Raw genomic sequence first — 23040 nt, 5'->3', positions numbered from 1 at the left:
ATGAGCTACAGACAGGGAGTAGGGGAACAGTCTTCCTGCAGGAAGTCTGAGGAGCTGATGAACAGGGTTCTCAGGCCTCGCCGGCAGAGGAGACAGGAGAAGTCCAGGAAAGGGACATGTGCTAGCATCTGCTCCACTTGGAGCCAGACCCAGGGATCGTCAGGGGATGTGTGGAGAAAATCAGGGCCCAAGCTGGTGAGCCACGCATGGCTGATGACAAACACGAGAGAAGCCCTGTGAGCATTGTGAATGCGCATCGAGAGTGGAGGGAAGGATGGGGTACCAGCATCCGGTGACTCCGAACAGTGCAACAGCCAAACCGAGGCAGGGTGGTGCCTTCCCGAAACTAGTATCCAAAGAAATGCCTGATGGCAGAGGCTCTGTCTCCTCCCTCAGATTAGATACTCTGTAACGACTGGGAGCATCCTGAGGGCCAGGGCCATGTCAATCCTCCTTGAGACTGGGAGCTCCCTGGGAGCAGTACTTGCACTTCCCTTATAGAGAGACTAACTCCCCAAAGGCAAAGGTAGCCTTTGAAAATCTTTGTCAGATCCTGGCCCACTCTCGTCCTGGGAGACTCAAGCCCAGCCTTGCTCCATAGGCACCTGTGCCTAGTGGGCCCTTTCCTCTGACTCACTGCTCCCTGGGTTCTAGCTCTTCCCCTTCCATGTCACCCCTTCTGTTCCCTTCTCAGCAGATGCTTAGTCAAGCCCCGTCTTTGCCTTGCATTTTCCTTTTCTAGGCAGATTATAAATATTTACTGATTCCTTTCCTGCCCTCCCCTAGTCCCATGTCCTAATGGACAATGTCCTGCGGATGTAGCTGAATTATCTCTCTCCCAGCAACCCTGAAGCCAACCTGGTGGAGCCTTCCAAGGGTCATCCCATCCATCCCCCATCTCTAGGCTGGCTCATGCTAAAGCCCCTCCTAGTAAATGAGAAACCATCCCTACACCAGGGCATGTATTCCATATGAGAGACCATCTCATTCCAAATGAGAGACCATCCCTACACCAGGGCTGGTATTCCATAAAGGCTGGAGGATGGAAGGAAGAAGGGAAGAAAAGGATTCCACAGTCTTTTCCTCCAAATCCCTCATGCTGTGCTCTCTGGCAGTTCTTCTCATCCTCTATCCTCTATCCCCCATGCTGTAGGTGAGGCCCACTTTCTCTTGGTAAGACTCTAGTACAACCAAGTCACTCTCCACACTCTAGAAATTAGGACAATATTTTGTCCTGCCTGGGTCAGCCCTTACTCTGAGTCTTCTCACCAAACTTACCACCATGGCAGATGCCTGGTCTCTGATTCCCTTATAAACACACCCTTCTTTCCTTGAACATCCCTCCATCCACTTCATGAATACCAGTTAAACCTTATGGATGGGAAGGGACAAACACCCTAATGCCAAGGAAATGACTGTTTCGTTAGATGGCTTAGTTATTATTGAGGAGTAATAACCACCCCAAAACTTAGTAGCTTTAAACAACACAGTGCATACATTTGCTTACAACTCACTAAATTGGGGCAGGGATGGCTTCTCTCTACTTTATGTGTTGTTGGCTAGAGTGGCTCACCTGGTGCTAGGGTATCCAAAGTGACTTCACTCACATGTCTGGTGCCTCAGCTTCAGGTGGTTGGAACAGCTGGGAGTTGGCTGAGCCTCTCTCTCTCTCTATCTCTGTCTCTCTCTTCCTCTATCTCTCTGTCTCTCTTCCCCTATCTCTCTCTGTCTCTCCACAGTCTCTCTCTCCAGTAGAGTATTTGGACAGTTACAGCCTGGCAGCTGCCTTACAAGAGGACAAAAATTGACACTACAATGCCTCTTAAGGCCTAGACCTGAAAGTCCCAGAATATCTCTCTTGTGTTGCATTTTTATTCAAAGCAAGTTATAAAGCCGGCCCAGATTCAAAAAGAGGAAGAATAGACTCTACTTCTTGGGGGGCAAAGCATGTGGGCACAGGGATGGAAAGAACTGTTGACAGCCATGTTTGCACACTGGCCACCACAATGATCCTAACACATGAAATTGATCCAGAATCACCAAGTTTTGTATGGATCCACCCATCAGCCTTTCAGGTCTTGTGGGAGGGAGGAGATTGGGCCAGCAGACTCTCTAAAGGCCTTTCAGGGCTGAGAGCAGGATGGGCAGCTCCTTGGAGAAGGAAGAGTCTCAGGCTAGACAGAGGAGAAGGAGCACTGGGTAGCTCCAGAGGAAACAGTGGCTAGACCAGGGGGTGTGAGTCCCACAGAGAGGAGATGATCTGGGAAGGCAGGGTAGGCCCTGGGACTTGCTTAGGTCTGGAGAGATCCTTGGGAAAGGCTCCAGGGGGGTATCTGGGCAGGTCTTATACAATTGGGGAGGTGGCATTTTCATGTTCTCCTTCTTTTCTCCGTGGTCTATTTCAAGGCTGTTTCTCTCATCTAAGGCTGTGTGTTGCAATCTCTTGCGTGCTTAGGTTTCCGATCTTCCACTGACGAGCCCCAGCCCCTGGAGACATCTCTTGCTTGCCTTGCCTTGCCTTGCCTTACCACACTTGGGGAAGTCTGGATTTCAGCCGTGGGTTTGGCCACCACTACATCCTCCCCCTGTCCCACTTTTCTTATTCCCTGTTTGTATTGAGTCTAGACGATTCATTTTTATTTGTTGATGTCCTGCCCTAGCCTGGGGCAGCTGTGGTGTGGTAAAAAGAGCACTAGATTTGGAGTCAGAAAAGCTGGTTTAAATTCTGGCTTGGCCATTTACTGGCTGCGTGTAAATTCGGGCAAGTTATTTACCTTCTCTGAGCCTCCTGCTTCTCATCTGCCAAGCAATAATAATAAGCCCCATCTCCAGGGTGGCTAAGAGGAGACAGTACTGGCACTGACAAAGAGGCCTCTGCTCTAATCCCTACCAGCTGACTTTGAGTTCACTTCTTCCAGACAATCCCCGCTCAAGTCCCCACCTGTCCAGCTAACCCTCACCAACAACTCCTGGCATCTCTGTAGAAATCCTGTACTCACCTCCATAGTCTTGGGATGAAACCTTCAGGTCCAGGCCTCAGTTTCAACAATGTCAGTCATTTAACAAATGTTTATTGAGCATGTACTCTGTTCCAGGAGCTGGAGATACAATGAACAAAAGAGACAAAAATCTCTTCCTTCATGGAGCTTGCATTCTAGTTGGGGGAGACAAACAAAAGGGGGAGTACATTTTAAAGCTATTCTGTCTGAAATGGTAGCCACTAGCCATGTGTATATTAAGCACTCGAAATGTGGCTACAACTAATTGAGACATGTGATAAATATAAAATACCCACCAGATTCAAAGATTTAATTTTTCTTTACACCCAATTTCTGCCCTTGGACAGACGCAAAGACTTAGTACCAAAAGAGTATACAATTTCTCATTAATAGGCTGGGCGCAGGGGCTCATGCCTATAATCCCAGCACTTTGGGAGGCCGAGGCAGGTGGATCATCTTCGGTCAGGAGTTCAAGACCAGCCTGACCAATATGGTGAAACCCCCATCTCTACTAAAAATACAAAAATTAGCCAGACGTGGTGGTGTGCGCCCATAGTCCCAGCTACTCGGGAGGTTCAGGCAGGAGAATCACTTGAACCCAGGAGGCAGATGTTGCAGTGAGCTAAGATTGCACCACTGCATTCCAGCCTGAGCGACAGAGCAAGACTCCGTCTCAAAAAAAAAAAAAAAAAAAAAAAAAAAACTCATTAATAATGTTTACATTGATTAGATGCTGAAGTGATATTCTAGATATGTTGGAGTTAAAAAAATTATTAAAATTAATTTTACCTTTTTACAGCTTTCAAACTCTGGTGCCTAGAAAATTTTAAACTCCATAAGTGGCTCACACTATATTTCTGTTGGGTAGCACTGTTCTAGAGTCTGTTAGGTGGCCACATGTGCTATGGGGAAAAAGAAGGGATGGTGAAAAGGAGGTACCCAAGTGCGGAGTGGGAAGGGGGGTCAATCGTAAATGCAGTGGTCAGGGTAAGCCTCACTGAGAAGGTAACAAGACTTGAAAGTGAGGGATCCAACAACATGGGTCATGCGTAGGAAAGAGTGCTCCAGGAAGAGAGGACAGCCAGTGCAAAGGCCCTGTGGCAGCAGCATGCCCACTGCATCTGAGGAACAGCGAAACCAGCATGGCTGAAGCCACGTGGCCAAGGCAGGGCCCGAAGTCATTGAGTAGTCAGGGAGGCAGCCCAAATGGTGCAGGCCTTTTAAGGCCATTTGGGTTTTTCTCTGAGTAAAACTATCTCTGGAAGATTTTGAGTCAAAAGGTGCCAAAACTTAACTCACATTTTAACAGGCTCACTCTGGCAGTTGTGTGAGATTCAGCTAAAGAAAGGCCAGAGGAGAATCCAGGGGGCCAATTCAAAGGCTCCGGCAAAAATCCAGATAGGATGAAACAAGCCCCTACCTGCCGGGCGCGGTGGCTCACATCTGTGATGCCAGCACTTTGGGAGGCCAAAGCGGGCAGATCACCTGAGGTTAAGGGTTCGAGGCCAGCCTGGCCAACATGGTGAAACCCCGTCTCTACACAAAACACAAAAATTAGTCGGGCATGATGGCGCGTGCCTGTAATACCAGCTACTCGGGAGGCTGAGGAGGGAGAATCCCTTGAACCCGGGAGGCGGAGGTTGCAGTGACCCGAGATCGCACCATTGCACTCCAGCCTGGGTGACAGAGCAAGACTCCATCTCAAAAAAAATAAAATAAAATAAATAAATAAATAAATAAATAAAAAAGCACCTACCTTCCGGGGCTGCTGTACAGATTCAGTGTTAACCAATGTAGGGGCCGGCACGTGGTCGGTGATTGGGAAAGGAGCACTTACTAGACCAAAAGCTGCCTGAGGCTGAGACCTTGCAATGGCCCGCACTGCCAGTCACCAAAGGTGCTTCCCCACCATCAGCACAATTCCTCCTGGAAGACTACAATAGCCTCTACCGGCCTCTCTGCCTCCCGTACTGTTGCCAGGCACCTATGGAAAAGTGTATCTGACTGGGCCGCTCAGTGTTTAAAACCCCTCAGCTGCTGCTCATCCCTGACAGGCCCTAGGCTCTTGACATGGTGCTGCAGGCTCCCTTGGAGCTAACCCTTGCCCGTGTCTCCAGCCTCCACCCCACCCACCCACTCCCTGCCCCTGCCCAAGTGCCACTTTCATGCCTTGCTCACACTATCCCTTCTGCCTGGGATGTCCTCAACCCTTTCACTCTGCCCCCCGTTCTCCCTGTCTTCAAACCATCCTTTAAGTGGCAGCCTAGAGATAATGTCACAAGACACCATCCCCCAGCCACCACCCCCAATACAACTCCCACTCCCAAGCTAGATCAGATGCCCCCAGCACATTTTATGTATTTTTCTGCTCATGGATTTATAGTTTTGTGTCTCCCCACCCACTCACCCTCACCAGAACCTTGAGGGGTGGAATTGTGTCTTATTCATAGCAGCACAATGACTGGCTCAATATTTATTCAAGCCATATTTATGGTTTGCAAGAATAAATGAGAGGCTAGAGGAAGTGAATTTGGAAGCACTGCTCTTCAGTGCCAAAGACCTGGACAGGGGCCACCTTACCCAGGAGCAGGACATGAGAGAAGAGCTTATGGCAAGCTGGGGCAGGGAGTCCCATCAGTGGCGACCAGACCTATGGGTCCATCTTCCAGAGGCTCAAGGAACTCCAGGGTGTAACTATGTAAAATTAAATTACACCCTGGGGTCACAGCCCTCCAGCAGCATCCCCCTCCCACTCCCAGCCTGTTGCAGCCAACAAGACCCCCACAGACAAAAACAGCTCTCTTCTGTCTCCTGGGCAGCAAGCTTGGAGACATGGCTAGTTCTTTCCCTGGCTAAGGGACAGGGGCCTGGATCATCTAATTCCTGAAGGCAGCACTACCAATTGCAAGGGCCCTTGGCTCCTAAGCTGTTTCTCCCCCTCCACCCATTCCCAGAGCTTCCCACCTTCTATATCAAGACAGGATGGATGGGTTCCCCCAGGACCAGCACAGCCAAAATGGAAGGACTTTGCCCCCAGCACAAGAAGGTGGGTCACCCCATATCCTACACATTAGACATACCTTTCCCAGACCCAAGACAAATGCCATGTTCCCCAAAGGAAGAGGGAAAGGGGGCGGGAGGAAGTCTAGAGCAAGGATTCAATGGAGAAGGAGAAACCAAGAGGAGCTTTGAGATCAGAATTAAATTCTTTAATACAAAATGCTTTTTTTTTTTAAGATATATCTGTATTTCTTTGTCGTTGTTTAAAAATAAATATGTACTACGGAATATCTCGAAAAACTGCACTAGAGACAAAGACGTGATGTTAATATCTTTTCCCCACAATTATTACGGATAAACAGTAGCACCAATAAATAAATGATAACAAATATTAAAATTAAAAAAGGAGAGAGATTTAGTATGTAGAATTCTCTATTTTTTCTTGTTTTGTTTTTACATATAAAAAACAGAATAGCAATGTCTATTTTATCAGAATCACATATATACATAAACATATATATATATATACACACAAATACAAGTTGCCAAATATATATATAGTATGTAGATGTATATTGAAACCTTATTTCAAAGGAATGTGTGCTGGGGAGCCAGGGGATCAGGGAGGGCAGAGCTGAGTGTTAGCAAAATTAAATATCTGTTCAAGATAAGCTAGTGACTGTCACCGATCAGGGAGAGAGAGATTGGAAACATGAATTTTATATACAAAAACCAGTACAAATAAGAGAGCGAGAGAGAGCAAAAGATACATCTCATAAATAGTTGAAATTAAATATTAACCAAGAATACTGAAAAAAACCCTACTCTTTAATTAAATTAACTGTTTTAATTTCTAATTAAAAAGGGATATTAAATAAGTACCGTATATAAAACACTTTCTCTTTTCTCTGCCTCCACAATGGGCACGTGGATCCTGCCCTGTCTCTCTGTGCCTCGGGAAGGGAAGGGAAGGACCAGGGGTTGGAGGAAGGTCAACCACTCACACACACACAACCAGGTCTCCTGGGGGGACAGAACTAGTGGTTTCAATGGTGTGAGGACATAGGTCCTTTCAGGCTGCACCCCAGGAAGGGGAGCAGGAAGAGGATGAGGGTGAGTCCCAGGAAGGGGAGCTGTCATGGGCTGCTTCTTCCAACAATGTGTCTCTTCTCTTCGCCGGGACATCTGCCAGTGGCCTCCTGGGCAACTCAGAAGCAGGTGAGGATAAGTGAAGGCCGCCCAGGCTCCTGAATCTTCCAGGCAGTGCCGCTGGGGGCGAGATGCGCATGCAGCATGTGGAGGGAATCCCCAAAGCACAGCAATGTCCTGAAGCTCCCCAAACTCCTAGTCAGAGCCAGTGTCCTCATCCCTGTACCTGTCATCTGTCTTTCTGTCCGTCTGACCTGGGGTAGAGGCTCAGCGCCAGGGCTGGGTTTGTCAGTGTTCCCAAAAGTGGGTCATATTTGCCCCCATGCCCTGGCCTTGCACATTCCTGGGCAGGGGAGAGGACCCTGGCCCCACCAAGTGGGACAAAAAAAAAGATCATGCCAGAGTCTCTCGTCTCCTCCTCTTCCCTGTCAGGATCTGAGTGGGAACATTCCCCTCCCAACTCAAGTCCACAGCAGTCAAATACATCCAGTGAAGACACCAATAACATTAGCACTGTTAATTTAAAAAAAGAATATATATATTTTATATATATAAAATATAGATATTTATTTTTATATATATATAATATATATATATAAATGTATGTATGTGGGTGGGTGTGTCTACAGGAATCCCAGAAATAAAACTCTCTAATCTTCCGGGCTCGGTGATTTAGCAGCAAGAAAAATAAAATGGCGAATCCAATTCCAAGAGGGACCGTGCTGGGTCACCCGCCCGGGAATGCTTCTGCCGGAGTCTCGCCCTCCGGACCCAAAGTGCTCTGCGCAGAGTCTCCTCTTCCTTCATTTCAGGTTTCTGGATTAAGGACTGTTGTCGATGGTGATGGTGTGGTGGCGGCAGCGTGGTTTCTGTATCGATCGTTCTGTATCAGTCTTTCCTGGTGAGAGATCTGGTTCCCGAAACCCTGAGGGAGGCTCCTTCCTCCTGCCCGGCTCACCGCCTCGGCTTGTCACATCTGAGGGAAATGGAAAACAAAGGCTGGGTTAGGGCCAAGTGAGGAGGCCTGGCGATGAGGCAGGCGGCCTCCCCATTCCTGGGGGCCCCTGGGTCACTGCAGCCTCCGGCACCATAAGAGCAGAGAGGACAGGAAGGTGCGGTCCTGGGGCAGAAAGCCCCAGTGTGAGAACAGCCCCAGCCCTGCCGTCAGGAAGCCCCGGCCTGAGCAGCAGCTCCACTCAGGGGCTCCCAGTCTACCCTCCTGAGCTTGCAATCTACTTGAGACAAGACAAGGACATGGGAACACTTTACAAAGCAACAAATGAACGGATACCAAAGAACAGTCCCCACTTGACATTTTAAGAGCTGATGGGTGACCAGAGCTGGATGAAGTTAATCAGAAGAGGCTCCCTGCTGAGGAGGTTTTTCAGTTCAGTCTATAGGGGCTGGTGTGGGGAAGAGAGTGGGCAGATCATCTGGGAGAACGCCTGAGGCAGAGAGGCTTGGCCGGGTGGCCAACAACGGCAAGGGCCTGCCCTGGGGACAGGAGGCTCCCGAGGGGGTAGCGTAGAGCAGGAGGCCCCAGGAAGGTGAGGGAACATCTCCATTCCCCATGTCCCCTCCCAGTGTGGCTGTAGGCCTCATCTCTCTTGAGCTTCCTGGAGGTTGTAGGCCCAGGTAACAGGTTGTCTTTCCTTTCAAATATGCTGCTTCACTTAGGATGGGGAGAGACAATTCGGCAGCTTCACTACTCCAGCTGAAGCAAAGGGGGCCTCCAAGAACTTTCTCAGCATGCCCCTGCCCCTGGGTGATTGTGAGGAGGAGGCAGAACAGGCCCTACCCTTCTGGGAAGCCCGGAAATGGAGTCCTAAGCCTCCAATTTTGGAAACTGATATTCCCAGATACAGCCAGCTTGGGGGTTGGGTAAAGGTATTGGGAGGTTAGAGTAACTTCAGTTAGCTCCCAGGTCACTTCACACAAACCCCCATCAGCAGAATAATCACCTAAAAACCCTAAAATGTCAAGTCCCTTATCTTTCCCAAGGACCCCTGGGGAACTGAGACTCCCCTCATCCAGCCCTGAAACTAGGCAGAGCCCCCACCCCCAGCACTAATATATACCCTGTTGGTTTCACATAGGGCCAAGACAGACAGCACCCCACACCAACTACCCAGGCCTGGTTCCCAGCATCCCCTGAGCACCCACAAGCCACAAGAACATTGCTGGGGGAGGGGAGACACTCCAAGGACTTCCCTAACGCAGCCTCAGGGCGAGCTGGGGGTGCCTTGGCCCTGTCTAGGAAATCCCCACAAAGTCTTGCCTCCCTGAGTGAAGCTTACCCTGACCCCCAGGGCCTCCCTCTCTCTGAGCACAGGCCAAGTTGGTGTAAAGAACACAGGCTAAGGTATTAAAAGATTGCCAGCCACCTGTCCCGGCCCTGTGCTCCTGACCTCACCCCCTGAACTGAGTCACGCATTCACTCATGCACTTGACACTTCCTTGGTCCCCAGTATGGACAAGGGACAGAGGTACAGATGCCCGGGGCTCACAAAGGTAGGTAAACCAGGCCTGGGCTTACGGAGCTCACAGTCTAATGTCAGGAGAATGGGCACAGACCCCTCCCTCCACGCATCCTGGGGGCACTTGAAAATGTGTGGGCTGCTTGGGGTTGTCACCATGACTGGTGGAGGATTAAAGGTATCTAGTATTCTCGGATGCTACAGCTCCTTCAGTGTGTAGGCAAAACTGCCGCATCCTAAACCAACAGCCAGAGCCCTTGCCCTCAGAGAGCCCCAGTCTGAGGGGGAGACATAGCCCCGTCCTCAGGGAGCCCCAGTCTGATGGGGGAGACATAGCCCTGTCCTCAGAGAGCCCCAGTCTGATGGGGGAGACATAGCCCTGTCCTCAGGGAGCCCCAGTCTGAGCGGGGAGACACAGCCCTGGCCTGAGGGAGCCCCAGTCTGAGCGGGGAGACATAGCCCTGGCCTGAGGGAGCCCCAGTCTGAGCGGGGAGACAGCCCTATCCTCAGGGAGCCCCAGTCTGAGCGGGCAGACACAGCCCTATCCTCAGGGAGCCCCAGTCTGAGGGGGGAGACACAGCCCTATCCTCAGGGAGCCCCAGTCTGAGTGGCGAGACACAGCCCTTTCCTCAGGAAGACCCAGTCTGAAGTGGGAGACTCAATCCCTTCCCCCATCAAGAAACACTGAGTGAGTGAGAAGCCCAGCCATGCAGACTTCAAAGGGCTGAGGCAAGGCCCCAGTGAGAGCGTCTGTGCTTTGTTGACATTGTCCACACCTGGAATCGGCTTTCAGCTTCTCAGCATTACTACCAGAGGTAGTAATAACATCAGGACCAACAGCCACTACGAGCAGAAGGACCACAGGACACAACACACAGCTTGCGTCCACACCACCACACTAAGCCACACCAGCCTACCACTCAGGCAACCAGGGCAACCTCGGAATAGGCCCTGCCAGGCTGAACCAGTGCCTGCAGCCCACCACAGGGGCCTTAAAAGCAGAGAAGGCAGCAGTCACCAGGCAGGCAGCTAGAAACTGAGCAAGCAGCTGGCCCCTCTCAGGCGCTCTCTCGCTCGCTCGCTCGCTCGCTCTCTTTCTCTCTCTCTCTCTCCCCATCTCTGTGTGATGCCCCTCTCTGACTTGCTTGCCCTCTGGGAACCAACCTGCAAGTACGTTCGTTTAACTCAAGCTGCCTCGCCTTGCAACGCGAGTCTGTGTTTTTGCAGGAACATTTACACGTCTGCGGATCTTGTACAAACAAATGCTTTCTCCGCTCTGAGCAAGGCCCACAGGGACTGCAAAAAGGCAAAAGGAAAGACATCTAAGCTAGAGCATCAGCAGAGAGAGAGAAAAAAAATCACCATGCAACACCCCGACATGTCCGCAGCTGCACCCCCACCCAGCTGGTCAGCCCCCAGGCCCTGGAAGGATCCGAGCGCTACAGCAAAAGACAGAGAGAGCGGCGGAAAGAGGCAGCACTGGCTAGGACACCTGCCGCAGGAAGAGGCGGGCACAGACGGGCAGAGAGTGCAGGGAGAGGCTGCCATAAGGGGCAATGCTGTGTCTCTGGGAGACAAGGGTGAGTCTCAGGCCACAGGGACCCAACTGCTGTTGCCCCCATCGGAGCATGCCTTGACTCTTCACCTGCTGGGGATGGCAATCAGGGGCCACTGAGATGGCAGGGGCCACCTTCTCCCTGTGCAAGGCTCATGTCCAGGCCCTTCCACCAAGGTGGGCTAAAGTAGGGTGTGACGGGAGGCTAAGCCCAGAGGCAGTGTCCACAGGCCAGGCCGCTGGTGGCCAGAGGGCCCAGGGCAGGGCCCACCATAGCCTCCAACCCAGAGGAAGAGGCTGCCCTGCAAGGAGGCCTCTGTGGGTGCCATGGGTTGGGCTGGAATAGGGGGCTCCCCTCCAGAGGCCCCAACTCCGTGAGGAGCCAGGGCACTTCCACCAGATGAAGGGAGGCCGCCACATGGTGTCTGATCCCACCCAAGCTCCTCCTTCAGCCGAGGAGTCATTCAACAAACTGCCTCCAGTCATTCACAGCCCTTCTTGGGCCATGTCTGCCCTCCCCACCACCCTCAGCTTCCAGACGAGTGCAGAAGCCTAGAGCAATGGAAACCAGTTGGGTGAGCAGGCACCTGTGCCAACATGGGCCCACCACCAGTGCCCAGTGGGTGAGAGAAAATCGGTGCCCAGCCAAGCCAGAGTCCCCTCCCTTAATCCTCCAGGCCAAGTCGGCACCCCCATTCACCCCAACCCTGGACCAGCAATGCCACCACCAAATCTACCCGTTGGTGCCAATTAGTGGAGTGAGAGTGAGAGAGAGACACGGGCCAGGGGGATGAGAGCCAGGGAGGGACCAGGAGAGGGAGGCAGGGTTACAGGGAATGGCAGGCGGAGGTTGGACTGGGGGCCAGGGAGGCTCCAGGGCATTAGACAGCAGCGGGCACCAACGTACACGCTCCAGGACTTATACCGGGATTTCTTGCGCTTTCGTTTTTGCCCCTTTCCCTTTCCTCGAACTGATTTTCTGGAAAATAAAAAAACAGAGACAGAGAGAGAGCGGGGGCGGTGGGGGGGAGTAAAAGAAGTGATAAGGAGGGCAGGGATGGGGGAACGACCAAAGCAAAGCCACACAGGGCCGCTTCCTGGAGGAAGTGTCAGGAGGCAGGTGGTCTCTGGGGAGGCATGCGCGGGCACGCACAGGCGTGTCTGGGCAGCAAGCACGCGATGGCTCTTTCTTCTCCTCACGCTGCCCACCCTGGGATGGCAAACCCAGCCCCTGACAAGGCTTTGGTGGGAAGCCGAGACTGGGTGGAGGGCACAGGACCCAAAGGTCTCCACACTCACAGTGGCTCCCAGTCCCCGGCAGGGGGCTAAGCCCGAGGGAAGGCTCTTTGCCCAGCAGCCCTGTCCAAGTCTGACCCTGAAGGTCAGGGGGTGATAAAAGGTAGGCCAGACTTTGGGGAGAAGGTCAGAGACCTGCCTGGATGGGGAGCAGGAGTGGGAGGGAAGGCTGTGTGTCAGGCACCTTCTGCCTTCATTTCCAACTGCGACAGAACCTCTGGGAATCCCGGTGTGGGGGAAGCAGCTACCTTGCGAGCTGGCACAGAACCAAGAGCAACACCAGCCTGCTCAGCACGACCTGGACTGGGAGGCAGGGCTGGGTGTCCTGGAGCCCCGGGCAGGCAGCAGGGTGGGGTGGGAGTTAAGGAGGGCTGGGGAGGAGGGGCTTGGGCGGTACTTGGCAGGGAGTTCTCTCCCCAGCCTGTCAAAGCCTGCTACACCATCTCCAGACACTCTTCCGAGCCCAGGCGAGCCCCCTACTCTCCCCGTGGCAGAGCAGTCATTTGGGGAAACGGGAAGGGGGGCAGGCTGTAGCCTGTCCCCTTCAAGAGAACCAGCGCTCACCATGACTGCCAGGCCCAAGAGAACACACCTCAGAATGTCTGTCACAGGGAAGGCAGGAGGGGGAGAAGGGACCAGAGAGGGCAAGTCTGTCCCCCTTAGGAGAAAGCACCAAAGGGTGGAAGGAAGGTTTCCGCATCCTCTCGCTCTGGAAGCTGGGGGCTGAGGGAACAGGCAAGGGGTTGAGGCCTGGGGGGGCTTCAATGTCCCCACAGCACTGGAGGCAGACAAGATGATGTGGGGGAAAGGGCAGGGCACAGGTGCTCTCTCTCAGTCTCTCTTTCCCTGCAAGCTCTTGCCGATGCCAGCCACCCACCCTGTCTTGAAGGGTTACTGCCGCCAGACCTTGTCCCCCGCCCCATCCTACCCGCCCCTTAACACGGAGCACTCACGAGCCTCTGAAAATGACCAACATTCAACTTTTTCACCCTGGCCAAGAGGGCTGTGTGTCTGCCGCCTGCCGCCTACAGGAGGGCATGCACTGAGAAACCACCCTCCAGCCGGCCTCGCATCCAACTGCACCATCACAGCAGCCACCAAAAGAGGCCATTTCCTCTGACACACAACAGCTGGCCTCTCTGCCACCCACTCCCTCTCCCCACTGTGGGTGCCCTAGATCGAGCCAGTGAGCCAGTGTCCACAGTGCCCCCTGACACACCGAAACAGCATGTCCTGGCCAGGAATGATCTGGAGACCCAGAAGGCATTGTCCCTTCCAAAGGAAGTGCCAGGCTCCTGGCTATGTTTTCTCACTAGCCCTAGAGCCATCATCCTGGAGTTGGCTCCATCCCATTGTTGCTGCCACCACAAATCCCCCACAAGACCAAGTCCCTGACCCAGGGAGGCGATGGGAGCCCCCAACAGAGGTAGCCAAGAGCCCCAAACCAAGACAACCGGCCATGGAGAGGGAGAAGTGCTGAAGTCAGGGCCACTTACTTTTCTTGTCTTGCTCTATCTTTCTTTGGTCTGCAATGGGTAGGGAGAGAGAAAAGAACAAAACAGAGAAGGGTTAAGATGGTGATGATAATGATAGGGATAACAACAATAATAATCACAGTAAAAACAGCATTTATTATGGAGCAACACTGTTTTAATCTTTTCATATATAACTTGTTTAACCCTTATAAAAATGCTATGAAGTGTACTACTATTGTGCCCATTTTACAGATGTAGAAACTGAGGCACATTGAAGTAAAATGCCAAAGGTCACATAGCCAGAAGCTGGACGGGGGCTAAAAAGTACAGCATGCTTAACCCTGGCACAGATCAGGCATCCTGCAGCCACTTGCTGATAATGAATCCGTGACTACATCCTCACCTGCATTCACATTTGTTGTGCTGTAGGAAGCTCATCTCTCCTATGTGCTGGCCTTGGTGAGGTTTGATCCGCATAATCTGGAAGGGAAGGAAGCAGATCACAGAGGTTAGTGACCCAGCCAGCCATACCCAGAAGAGACAACCCTGGGGCTCCTGCCACTCAGCACCCAGGGGTTCTGCAGAGCAGGGATGGGTGGTGGAGGCAGGGAGGACCAAGAGCTCTAGCAAGAAAGAGGCTCAGGCCCACCCCAACTCCCCCAACCCTGCTGGCCTCAAGGAGCCCTTGTTCCACTTGAGGCCAAGACATGGCTGCAAGGGTTGGCCAGGCTGGGAATTCAAATCCTAGGTTCTTATCACTCCCCATCCCCTCCCCTTCTTTCATCCTCTCTAGGCTTCACCCTGACTCCTAGTAGATACCCGAAAGCAACCCCCTCCCTGTGTTTCACAGCTCCCTCCCACCCTATCTGGGCTGAGATGTGCCCCATTACCAGGTAACACCAAAGGACTTTTTAAACTCTCCATGGACCAGGCTCATCCAGCTTCCCAAACAAAGCCCCCAAGAAGGGAGGGCACTGAGGACTCTCTCCAAGAGAGGGAGAGAGGGGCTCCTGACACAGGCATCCATCTGCCCCCTCCTGAGACCAGGGGGCAACCAGCAGGGAGAAGGAGATGGTTGGGGCTTGCTGGGAACCTGGGCTGGGAATGCAAGCATCTTCTCCACAGAAGGCAAGACCCCACCACACCTCCCCTGTGCAACTCAGGGGCAGGAGCCAGACAAGGCAAGTCTAGCCAGGAAACGACCTGGGACCACCTGTTCCCAAAGTGTTACGCCCCTCCCTATCCCCCCCTGCCCCCACTTCCCAAAGATGCCCACCTGCATGGTGATGTTGGACTCCTCAGTGGGCACACACTCCAGGCCCTCGTCATTGCAGCAGCCCCCGCATCGCATCAGGGGCACACAGGATGGCTTGAAGATGTACTCGATCTCATCAGGGTACTCCTGGAAGATGTCCACCAGGGTCTCGATTGGATGGCAGTAGCTGCGCTGATAGACATCCATGAACTTCACCACTGCATGAGAGGCGACGACACATGAGCCCAGTGGGCGACACAAAAGATGGCTAGCCCCTCTCTCCACCCAGCTCTGTAATGCCACTCTTTGGAGCTTCCGAATCAGGCAAGTCCTTCCAAAAATCTAACTTAAGTCCCTCCCACTGTGTTTGAAGCACTTCCCTAAGCTTTCCACCATCAACACTGGTGAAGGCCTGTTTTCATTCCAGAGATCACACGATGTACTCAAGTTCCAAGGGACATGGCCTGCCACATCTGATCCCGCCACCTCACTGTGACAGCTGAACTGAATCCTGGGCCAACCTCGATGCCAGAGGACAGTTTGAGTATGGGTATACCCCATGGGGATGCTCTAAGCTTTCCCTAAAAGGAGGAAGAGCCAGCTTTGCCAAGCTAGTCTCCAGTTTCCTACGTCCTCCCCACAACCACTACCATAACATCAACCATACCAACAGCTATTTATTGAGCACTTACTACATCCTGGGTACTGTGTACAGTAGTCCACAGCTATCATCTCACACAAGTTTCTCCACATGGTACTATTAGACACTATTGAGATCCCATTTTACAGATGGGGAACAGGAGGCTCAAAGAGGCTAAGTAAGTTGCCCCAAGGCCGCACAGCTAGTAAGTAAAGGAGTCAGAATTAGCTGACATCAAAGTGTTCCCAAGCCTATATTAGGCAAAAACAGAGGAGGCACCTTTCAGGAGGAGGCACCTTTCCCCCTGCCAGTCCTCTTCCCCAGACATGAGCTGAGAAGGTGGTGGGCATCAGCACAGGGGCTGGGCCCTCCTGGAACCCACAGGTGGCAGTGGGCGGACACGCTGTGCCAGCCCTGCCAGCCACTGATAACCCCGCCCAAGAGGGCAAACTGCTTGCATCATGGAAAAAACAGTGCTGCCACTGTAGCCACGAAACATTTCTAGAAGCTGATCTGAAGGGAGACCAGGGGTGCACTGGAGCATGAAGGGGTAATTCTGGGCCACAGGGGTGGGGCCCTTGAGAATAAATAAATGCAGGACTCTGGCATGACTACTCCAAATTGTGGCCCAGCCTGCCACGCCTATCGCACCCCACCACCACTACCACATAGCAATCCTGTCCCTGAAATAGGTTCCCTACACAGAGGGAAGAAATAACACCTGGCCAGTGAGGAGGCCCAGGCTCTGGCCATGAGTTGGTATGACCTTGGGCCAGTCCCTCCCCTCTCTAGGCCTCCAACTCTGCTCAACTGTGTAAGTGGGTTGGGCTGATCTCTAAAGATGCTGAAACAGGCTGAAAAGGTGGTGTTTTGGCTTCCATTTCCAGCCCTGGGAACAAGTGCTCTTTTTTCAGCCTGGGTAATATGAAGTTTACAACTTCACCAAAGCATCTTAAGTGTATGCCTCGTGGACTTCCACCCCAGCTCCCAACCCCCACCCCCCAGAGACCACAGCTGAGCCTCCCCCTCACTCCTCCCTCCAAGGTCTGCTTTCCAGAAGAATAAAGGACAACGAGGGGGACTATGTACACAACAGGTTGATTGGGAAGAAGGTAGGGAGAAGGCCACAGGTGTGAAAACAGAAAGAACACTGGGGAAACAGGCCAGTCCACTGCCTCCTGTGAGGTCTCTACTTCTTTTATCCAGACCACCAATGGGCACAGAATCCTTCTCTACCCACGAAGGGTTACGGCAAAGCATCATCAAAAAGAGTGAACAAGACCAGAAGTCTGAAAAGGTCATTTTTTAAAGCCAAGTCGATAGGGGAGAAGATGACTGATCAAGAAGTTTTGAACTGCCGCTTCATCATGATTGGGACAGAGGAGGGCCAGGCTTGTGGCCCAGGAGGGGATAGCAGAAAGGTCTGGCCTGGGCAAGGGGTTGGTAACTGAGGGTAAAAAGACCTGGGGTAGGAATTCCCCCAAAAAGCTTCCCCTTGGAATGAATCCCCAAGTCCCATGGGAGGTGGAGGGGGGGATCCTCACCCGCATCCTTCATCAGGCAGCCGCCCCTCCAAGGAGGGCTGGCCTCCACTGCCTGGGGGAGCACACACATACACTCCAACAACCAGGCTTTCGTGGTTTTCCTTATTTATCGCAGACAACCATTTCTCCAGCAAACAAAGACCATTTGTCCTGCCTCTCCCAGACCAGAGACCACTGGGAAGCTGGAAGGGGTAAGTGGCGCACTGGAAGCAGGGGGCCGGTCAGTGGCTGAGAAGCCAGGTCCTAGGCCAAGGAAAGGGCTCCTGGGGTGGGGAAGGAGGAGACAGAACAGGCTGGGCATCACCACTGCTGGCCACTACCCAGCCACGCCAGATTTAGGTCAGGGAAACTCGTGGGAAGGAAGACCCCAGGGCCTTCCCTCCCCAGAGGTGGAGAGCACAGGCCACAGTCAGTGGTGGGGAAAGCCAGGGTGTCCCCAGAGAAATGGGAGGATCCAAACCACAACGGAACAAAAGGCAGGCGGACTCGGGGTTGGGCAGGGGGGCGGGGCGCCTGGGAGCTACAGCCAGCCCTCTGCTGGCCTGGGAGGGAAGTTCACAGCACCCGAACATAGTCAAGTGGGGTTTTCTCCACCCCCAAAGGAAGGCAAACCAGGGAAGGGAGGGGAGATCCCATTAGGCTGACCCCTCTGTACCTCCAGCTCACACAGGAAGGGTCACAGTTCCCACAAGCGGGACATGTCTATATAGGAAATGACACTAAATGTCCACCCTCCCCTGGGAGCTAGGGGAGACAAGGGACACTTCCTCCAACATCTAGGATCCCTGAACACTGTCTTCCTGCTCTGTGCGCACGACTCCTTCTCCGAATAAAATTTTACTGGAAAGAGCAGAAGAAAAAGGCAACAAGTCCTACTTCTAGCAGACACCTGAGCAGCGGAGAGTCCTCACGAAACTGAGGGTGAACCTCATGGTGCCCAGCTCTTTCTTTCTTGATCCTTATATTCCTGTGCCCATTTCCCTTCCTCCCCACAGGTCTGAAGGAAAAGGAATTAGGCCATCCACCCATCCCCTGAGAGGACAGGGAACCCCATCCAGGGCCAGGGGGACTCACCTTCGTGATGATTCTGCCCTCCTCCTTCTGCCATGGGTGCAGCCTGGGACCACTGAGGACAGAAAGAGAGCAAGGCATGGGCATGGGCAGGGGCTGGGGTGCACAGGCCCAGCCACCCAGCCCCTCGTCCCTCCTCACTTCCCTCCCACCAACAGCCTCTGGCTTCTCCAAGTCTTCTGAGTCGAACAGGACACAACCGGGGGTCCCCACGGGCACCGAATATGCCCACCACTCCCGGACTGCTATGGTTATGAACCCGAGGAAGTTAAAGACTAACCAGATGTTAGGGGCTGGGGAGCTCGAAATGCAGGAGGAAAACCCCAGAATGCTTCACTGTCGAGGTCCCCTGTACCTCCCCCACACTTCCCTCTCCCTGTTCTCACTATCCCCCTGATTCCCTGGTCCAAAGCCATGGTAAGTATTAAGGTCAAATAGGAGGACAAATTTGGACTGAGGCAGGAAGGAGGGACTGGGGGCGAGAACAACAACATGGTGACCTTCTCCTGCTGACATGACAAATACCAGGGTGAGCTGGTGTTGGAGACGGAGGGGGGTGCCGAGGACCGAAGGGCACCAACCACCCTCCCCCATCCAAGCTCTTCCAGTCCTTAGGAATAACCCAGCATGCCCACAGGTTGCTTCGAGGGTAAAAACCCAGGAGGAGACCCTGGGGGAGAACCCCATTTTCCTCTCTACACAAATCTCTCCAGAGCCTCAATAGATTTCCAAAGCCTCACCTGTCTCCCACTCCCACCTGTTCCCTGGTTTCTTCTCCCTCCCAGGGTGAGGAAGTGCCAAGCCCCTCTCACCTGGGCACCTTCAAATGCCAACAGGGACCAGGGAAGGCTTTTATGCCTTGGCACTGCCCAGCCCCTAGGGGGCCCCCTGCACCGCCTTAGGCCTGAGGCCTCCCCTAACCCTCCCCACCCTCACCAGATCATTCCTCCCCTCGCCAGAAGCTGTGAAGGTCAACACACCAAGACATGCGGACCTGACAGTACCCAAAAGGAAAGGCTTCTGCCAGCCCTTCCTGAGGGTCTCCAGCTCTCACCAACTCCCCTCCCGCCCAGCACTCGCAGAGTAGAGGGGCACTCTAGCCTACGGAACACCAGACCCTGCTAGGGGGGAGTCCCACTGTCCATCTTTCTTTCCCTCTCCTTCCCACACACCCCAAATGCACCCCACTCAGGTACCCCAGCCCTGCTCCCAGAGACAGCCAAGGTCACAGGAAGCCCCTCTGGAGAAAACAACAGTTACCAGGCTTCCAGCTGGACAGCTTACCACTGCGGCTCCTCCAGGGAACCCCTGGATTCTGCACCTCAGCCCCCTCACCCATTCCCATGACACCCCCTGTCTTCCCCCTGACAATATTCTCCCTGGACCCTCCACTCCTCCTGGGCCCCAAGGAGGAAAGGGGACAGAAATTTCATACCCCTTCCAAGGCCAGGGGGCACAGGAGGGGCGGTTCTAGGCAGGCAGGGGCCAGGTGTCCTTCTCTGGGGGCCTCTGAAGGTCACACTGTGGCCAGGCAGCCACTCCTCCCCCTCCTCCCTACTTGGAGGCCTGTAGCCAAGGCCTTTGTGCCAGGGTCTGAGGAACTTGTGGTGTTAGCAGCGACCCCTGTCCATGGCTTTCCTCTCGCCTCCTCTCCAAGGGAATTCTGGCTGAGGGAAGGCGTCAGGGAGGAGCGGAAGGGGACCCTTTAGAGTCCCTTTCAGAAGCAAGTTGGGTGGGCAAGTTTGGAGTTCCAAAAAAACACCTGCTCCAGCGCTGCCTTTCACCAGGACAAAGTGTGTGCAAGGCTGGCAAGAGCTCCTTTCCAGGGTTCAGGAAGGACTATTCCCATGCTGCCCGTGTCACAGCAAATTTCAAGCCATTTCTCCAAAAGGGTAAAGTGGGGCAATGACTCTTCAAATCCTCCCTTGACCCACCCCCACGAGAGCTAAAGCACAGCTCACTCGGAACTGTTGGGGAGGGAAGGGAAGCACACTGTCACCAAGTCGGGACTTTCGGTGGAATGTGACAAAGCGCCCGGTGGGCTCCCGCGCCACGACTTCTGACAGTGATCATCCTTTCCCTGGACTCTGGGGCCAGAAAGGGGTTAGATGGATCTTCTCCGCAGAAAGAAATGAAAATAAACGGGGTGACAGGGGCTTCTCTCCACGCTAAAGAGGAAATGGGTAAAGAGAAGGGGCGTCAGGAAATTCCTCCTAGCACTGGGCAGAGGCAGGGTCTGGAGACAGTAGGAAGGGGTAGGGATGGTTCTCCTGATCCCCGGGCTGGGGCTACCTCGAGAGGTCACCTTCCCGCGGAGGGCTGGCGGGGGGAGGGGTGCCGCTCGCCACTCTGGGCTCCCCATTCGGGCAGCCGAGGCTCCGGGAACACGCGGCCGGCCAGGCCCGGGCTGATGTAATCGGCTCCGCGCCGCGCGCACCCGGCCGGGCGGGGGAGGGCGGGCACCGAGCGGGACGCGAACGGGGACGGGCGGGGTTGGCGCGGCGCAGGTGGCCCAGCAGGGAGGGGGGTCCCCGCAGCAATCCACCCCAAAACTTTTCCCAAACTCGCGGCGAGGGCCGAAGAGACCGAGTGGCAGTGACAGCAAGCCCCCTCTCCCTCCTGCGCCCTGCCCCCTCCACGCTCTCTGCCCTCCCGCGGTCCAAGGTCCGAGCACCCCCCTGCCCGCTGGTCTCTGGCTCCCGCCCCCGCTGCTCAGACTTCCAGTTCGTCCGGGACCAGCGGCCGGGAGCAAACTTCAGCCGGCAGCGGCAACGCAAGCCCAGCCCCCTCGGCCTCCTCCTCCGGCTCCCGCCCTCGGCTGGTCGGCCCAGATCGTACGTGCGGTGACTCCGGTGGGTGGGCAGGGCCCGCGTGGGCGGTGAGCCTCTCTCCGGGTACCCTCCCACCTAGCGCGCGCCCCCTCCCCCTGCACCTAAGACGACAGAGGGGGACGCCGCACGCCTGGTGCCCATGGACCCGCGTGGGGCACGGAGCCCCCACGCGCGCGCTCGCACGCACGTCCCCAGCCGGGAGAGGCGCTCGCAGCGGCCCGCGGCGCCAGCCGGGCACGACCGCTTACCTTGGCATGGTGGAGGTAGAGCAGCAAGGCAAAGCTCCAATGCACCCAAGACAGCAGAAAGTTCATGGTTTCGGAGGCCCGACCGGGGCCGGCGCGGCTAGCGCTCCCTCTCCGGCTCGGGCTGTGGGGCGGCCCGCTCTCCTCGGCGCCTCGGCGAGCTACTCTTCCTCCCCGGGCCGAGGCCCGGGCCAGGGCCTGGGGCGCGCGCGCGGCTGGAGCACTGTCTGCGCACACCGCCGCCTCACCCGTCCATGAGCCCGGCTTCCGAGCGCCGAGTCGCCACCGCGGCCCCCTCTCCTCTTCCTTCTCCTCTTCCTCCTCCCCCTCCTCCGGCTGCGGCTGCTCCCGGCCCGAGCTAGCACTTCTCGCGGCTCCGCTCCGCTCGGCTTCCCCCGCGCGGACCACGGCTCCTCCGAAGCGAGAACAGCCCAGAAGTTGGACGAAAAGTTTCAGCGCGACGCCGCGAGCCCCGACCCCCTCCACCCCGCCTCCGGGCGCGGGCTCCGGCCCCTGCCCGCGGCTCGCCGCCGCGTCCACTGTCGGCCGCCGGCCGGGGAGGAGGTGGGCGCTGGGGCTGGGGGCGGTGTCTGTCTGTCTGTCCGTCAGCGCGACTGGTCAGCTGCGGGATCCCAAGGGGGAGGGCTCACGCCGCGCTCCGGCGGTCACCCCCAAAAGCAGGTCACTCACTTTGCCCCTGTCCCTCTCGCTGCTCGCACGCCCGCGCGCTGTCTCTGACCCCGTCTCTCTCTTCCTCGACTTCTCTCTGGAGCTCTTGCTACCTCTTTCCTCTTTCTGCTGGTTTCCAAAATCCACAGTGATTTGGGGAAGTAGAGCAATCTCCCCAAGCCGTCGGCCCGATTCAAGTGGGGAATGGCAAGCAAAAATAAATTAAAACGGGAAACAATACAGTTTAAAAAAAATGTTTAAGAAAAAAGAAGAGGGATAAAACCCGGATCAATATGAATATCAAATTCCAGCACGGAGCGCCCTGGCCGGTGAGTCCGCTGACCGGTCCACCTAACCGCTGCGCCTCCCGACAGAGCGCTGGTGCTAGCCCCCAGCGCCACGACCTCCGAGCTACCCGGCTGCCCCAAGCCTCCGCGATCCTCCCCGCTACCAGCCGACTTTAAAAAAGAGGGGGGCCTGGCTCCGCCCCGCCAGGACCCCGCCCCCGACCCGCCCTGGGGGGCGGGGACAGGCGAGCCTCAGCCCCTCCACACGCGGCTCGGGCCCGGGCTCTGCGGACGCCCAGTGAAGCCTGGCCGGCAGCCCGCCGCAATGAAGGGAAAGCTCGACCCCCACCAAGGTTCACAGCCTGAAAATTACCCGTCCGCCCCCGGAAACTCTGTCCAGAGACACGCGCCCGCGGGGCATTGGCGAGGAGGGAGCGGGAAAGTGAGGTTACGTGCGGACAGGGCCTGAGAGCCATTCCCTCTTTGCTAGGAATATTGAAGGGGGCAGGGGAAGGCGGAGAGCCGGACAGAGACGGGTGGGGAGAGG

General features: G+C 54.9%; 1 protein-coding gene across 5 annotated transcripts; it reads right to left on the bottom strand.

The window, feature by feature from the left end:
• Positions 1-6186: 6186 nt before the first annotated feature.
• Positions 6187-22662, bottom strand: VEGFA (vascular endothelial growth factor A). Of its 5 annotated transcripts, none has more exons than XM_054491461.2 (8): positions 21541-22662; positions 18465-18516; positions 15228-15424; positions 14355-14431; positions 13973-14002; positions 12088-12159; positions 10790-10921; positions 6187-8124 (listed from the first exon to the last, which is right to left on the bottom strand). In XM_054491461.2, the coding sequence occupies exons 1-8, from the start codon at positions 21604-21606 to the stop codon at positions 8103-8105; spliced, it is 648 nt and encodes a 215-aa protein (XP_054347436.1). In that variant the 5' UTR covers positions 21607-22662; the 3' UTR covers positions 6187-8102. The 5 variants fall into 5 exon arrangements, with proteins under 5 accessions (XP_054347436.1, XP_054347437.1, XP_054347439.1 ...); XM_054491462.2 differs by having other exon boundaries at positions 12106-12159; XM_054491464.2 differs by lacking the exon at positions 21541-22662 and adding an exon at positions 20754-20891.
• Positions 22663-23040: the final 378 nt, after the last annotated feature.

The sequence above is a fragment of the Pongo pygmaeus genome, chromosome 5 (assembly GCF_028885625.2).
Source record: "Pongo pygmaeus isolate AG05252 chromosome 5, NHGRI_mPonPyg2-v2.0_pri, whole genome shotgun sequence".
Classification (NCBI taxonomy): Eukaryota; Metazoa; Chordata; class Mammalia; order Primates; family Hominidae; genus Pongo; species Pongo pygmaeus.
This window is presented reverse-complemented; position numbering and strand designations above follow the sequence as displayed.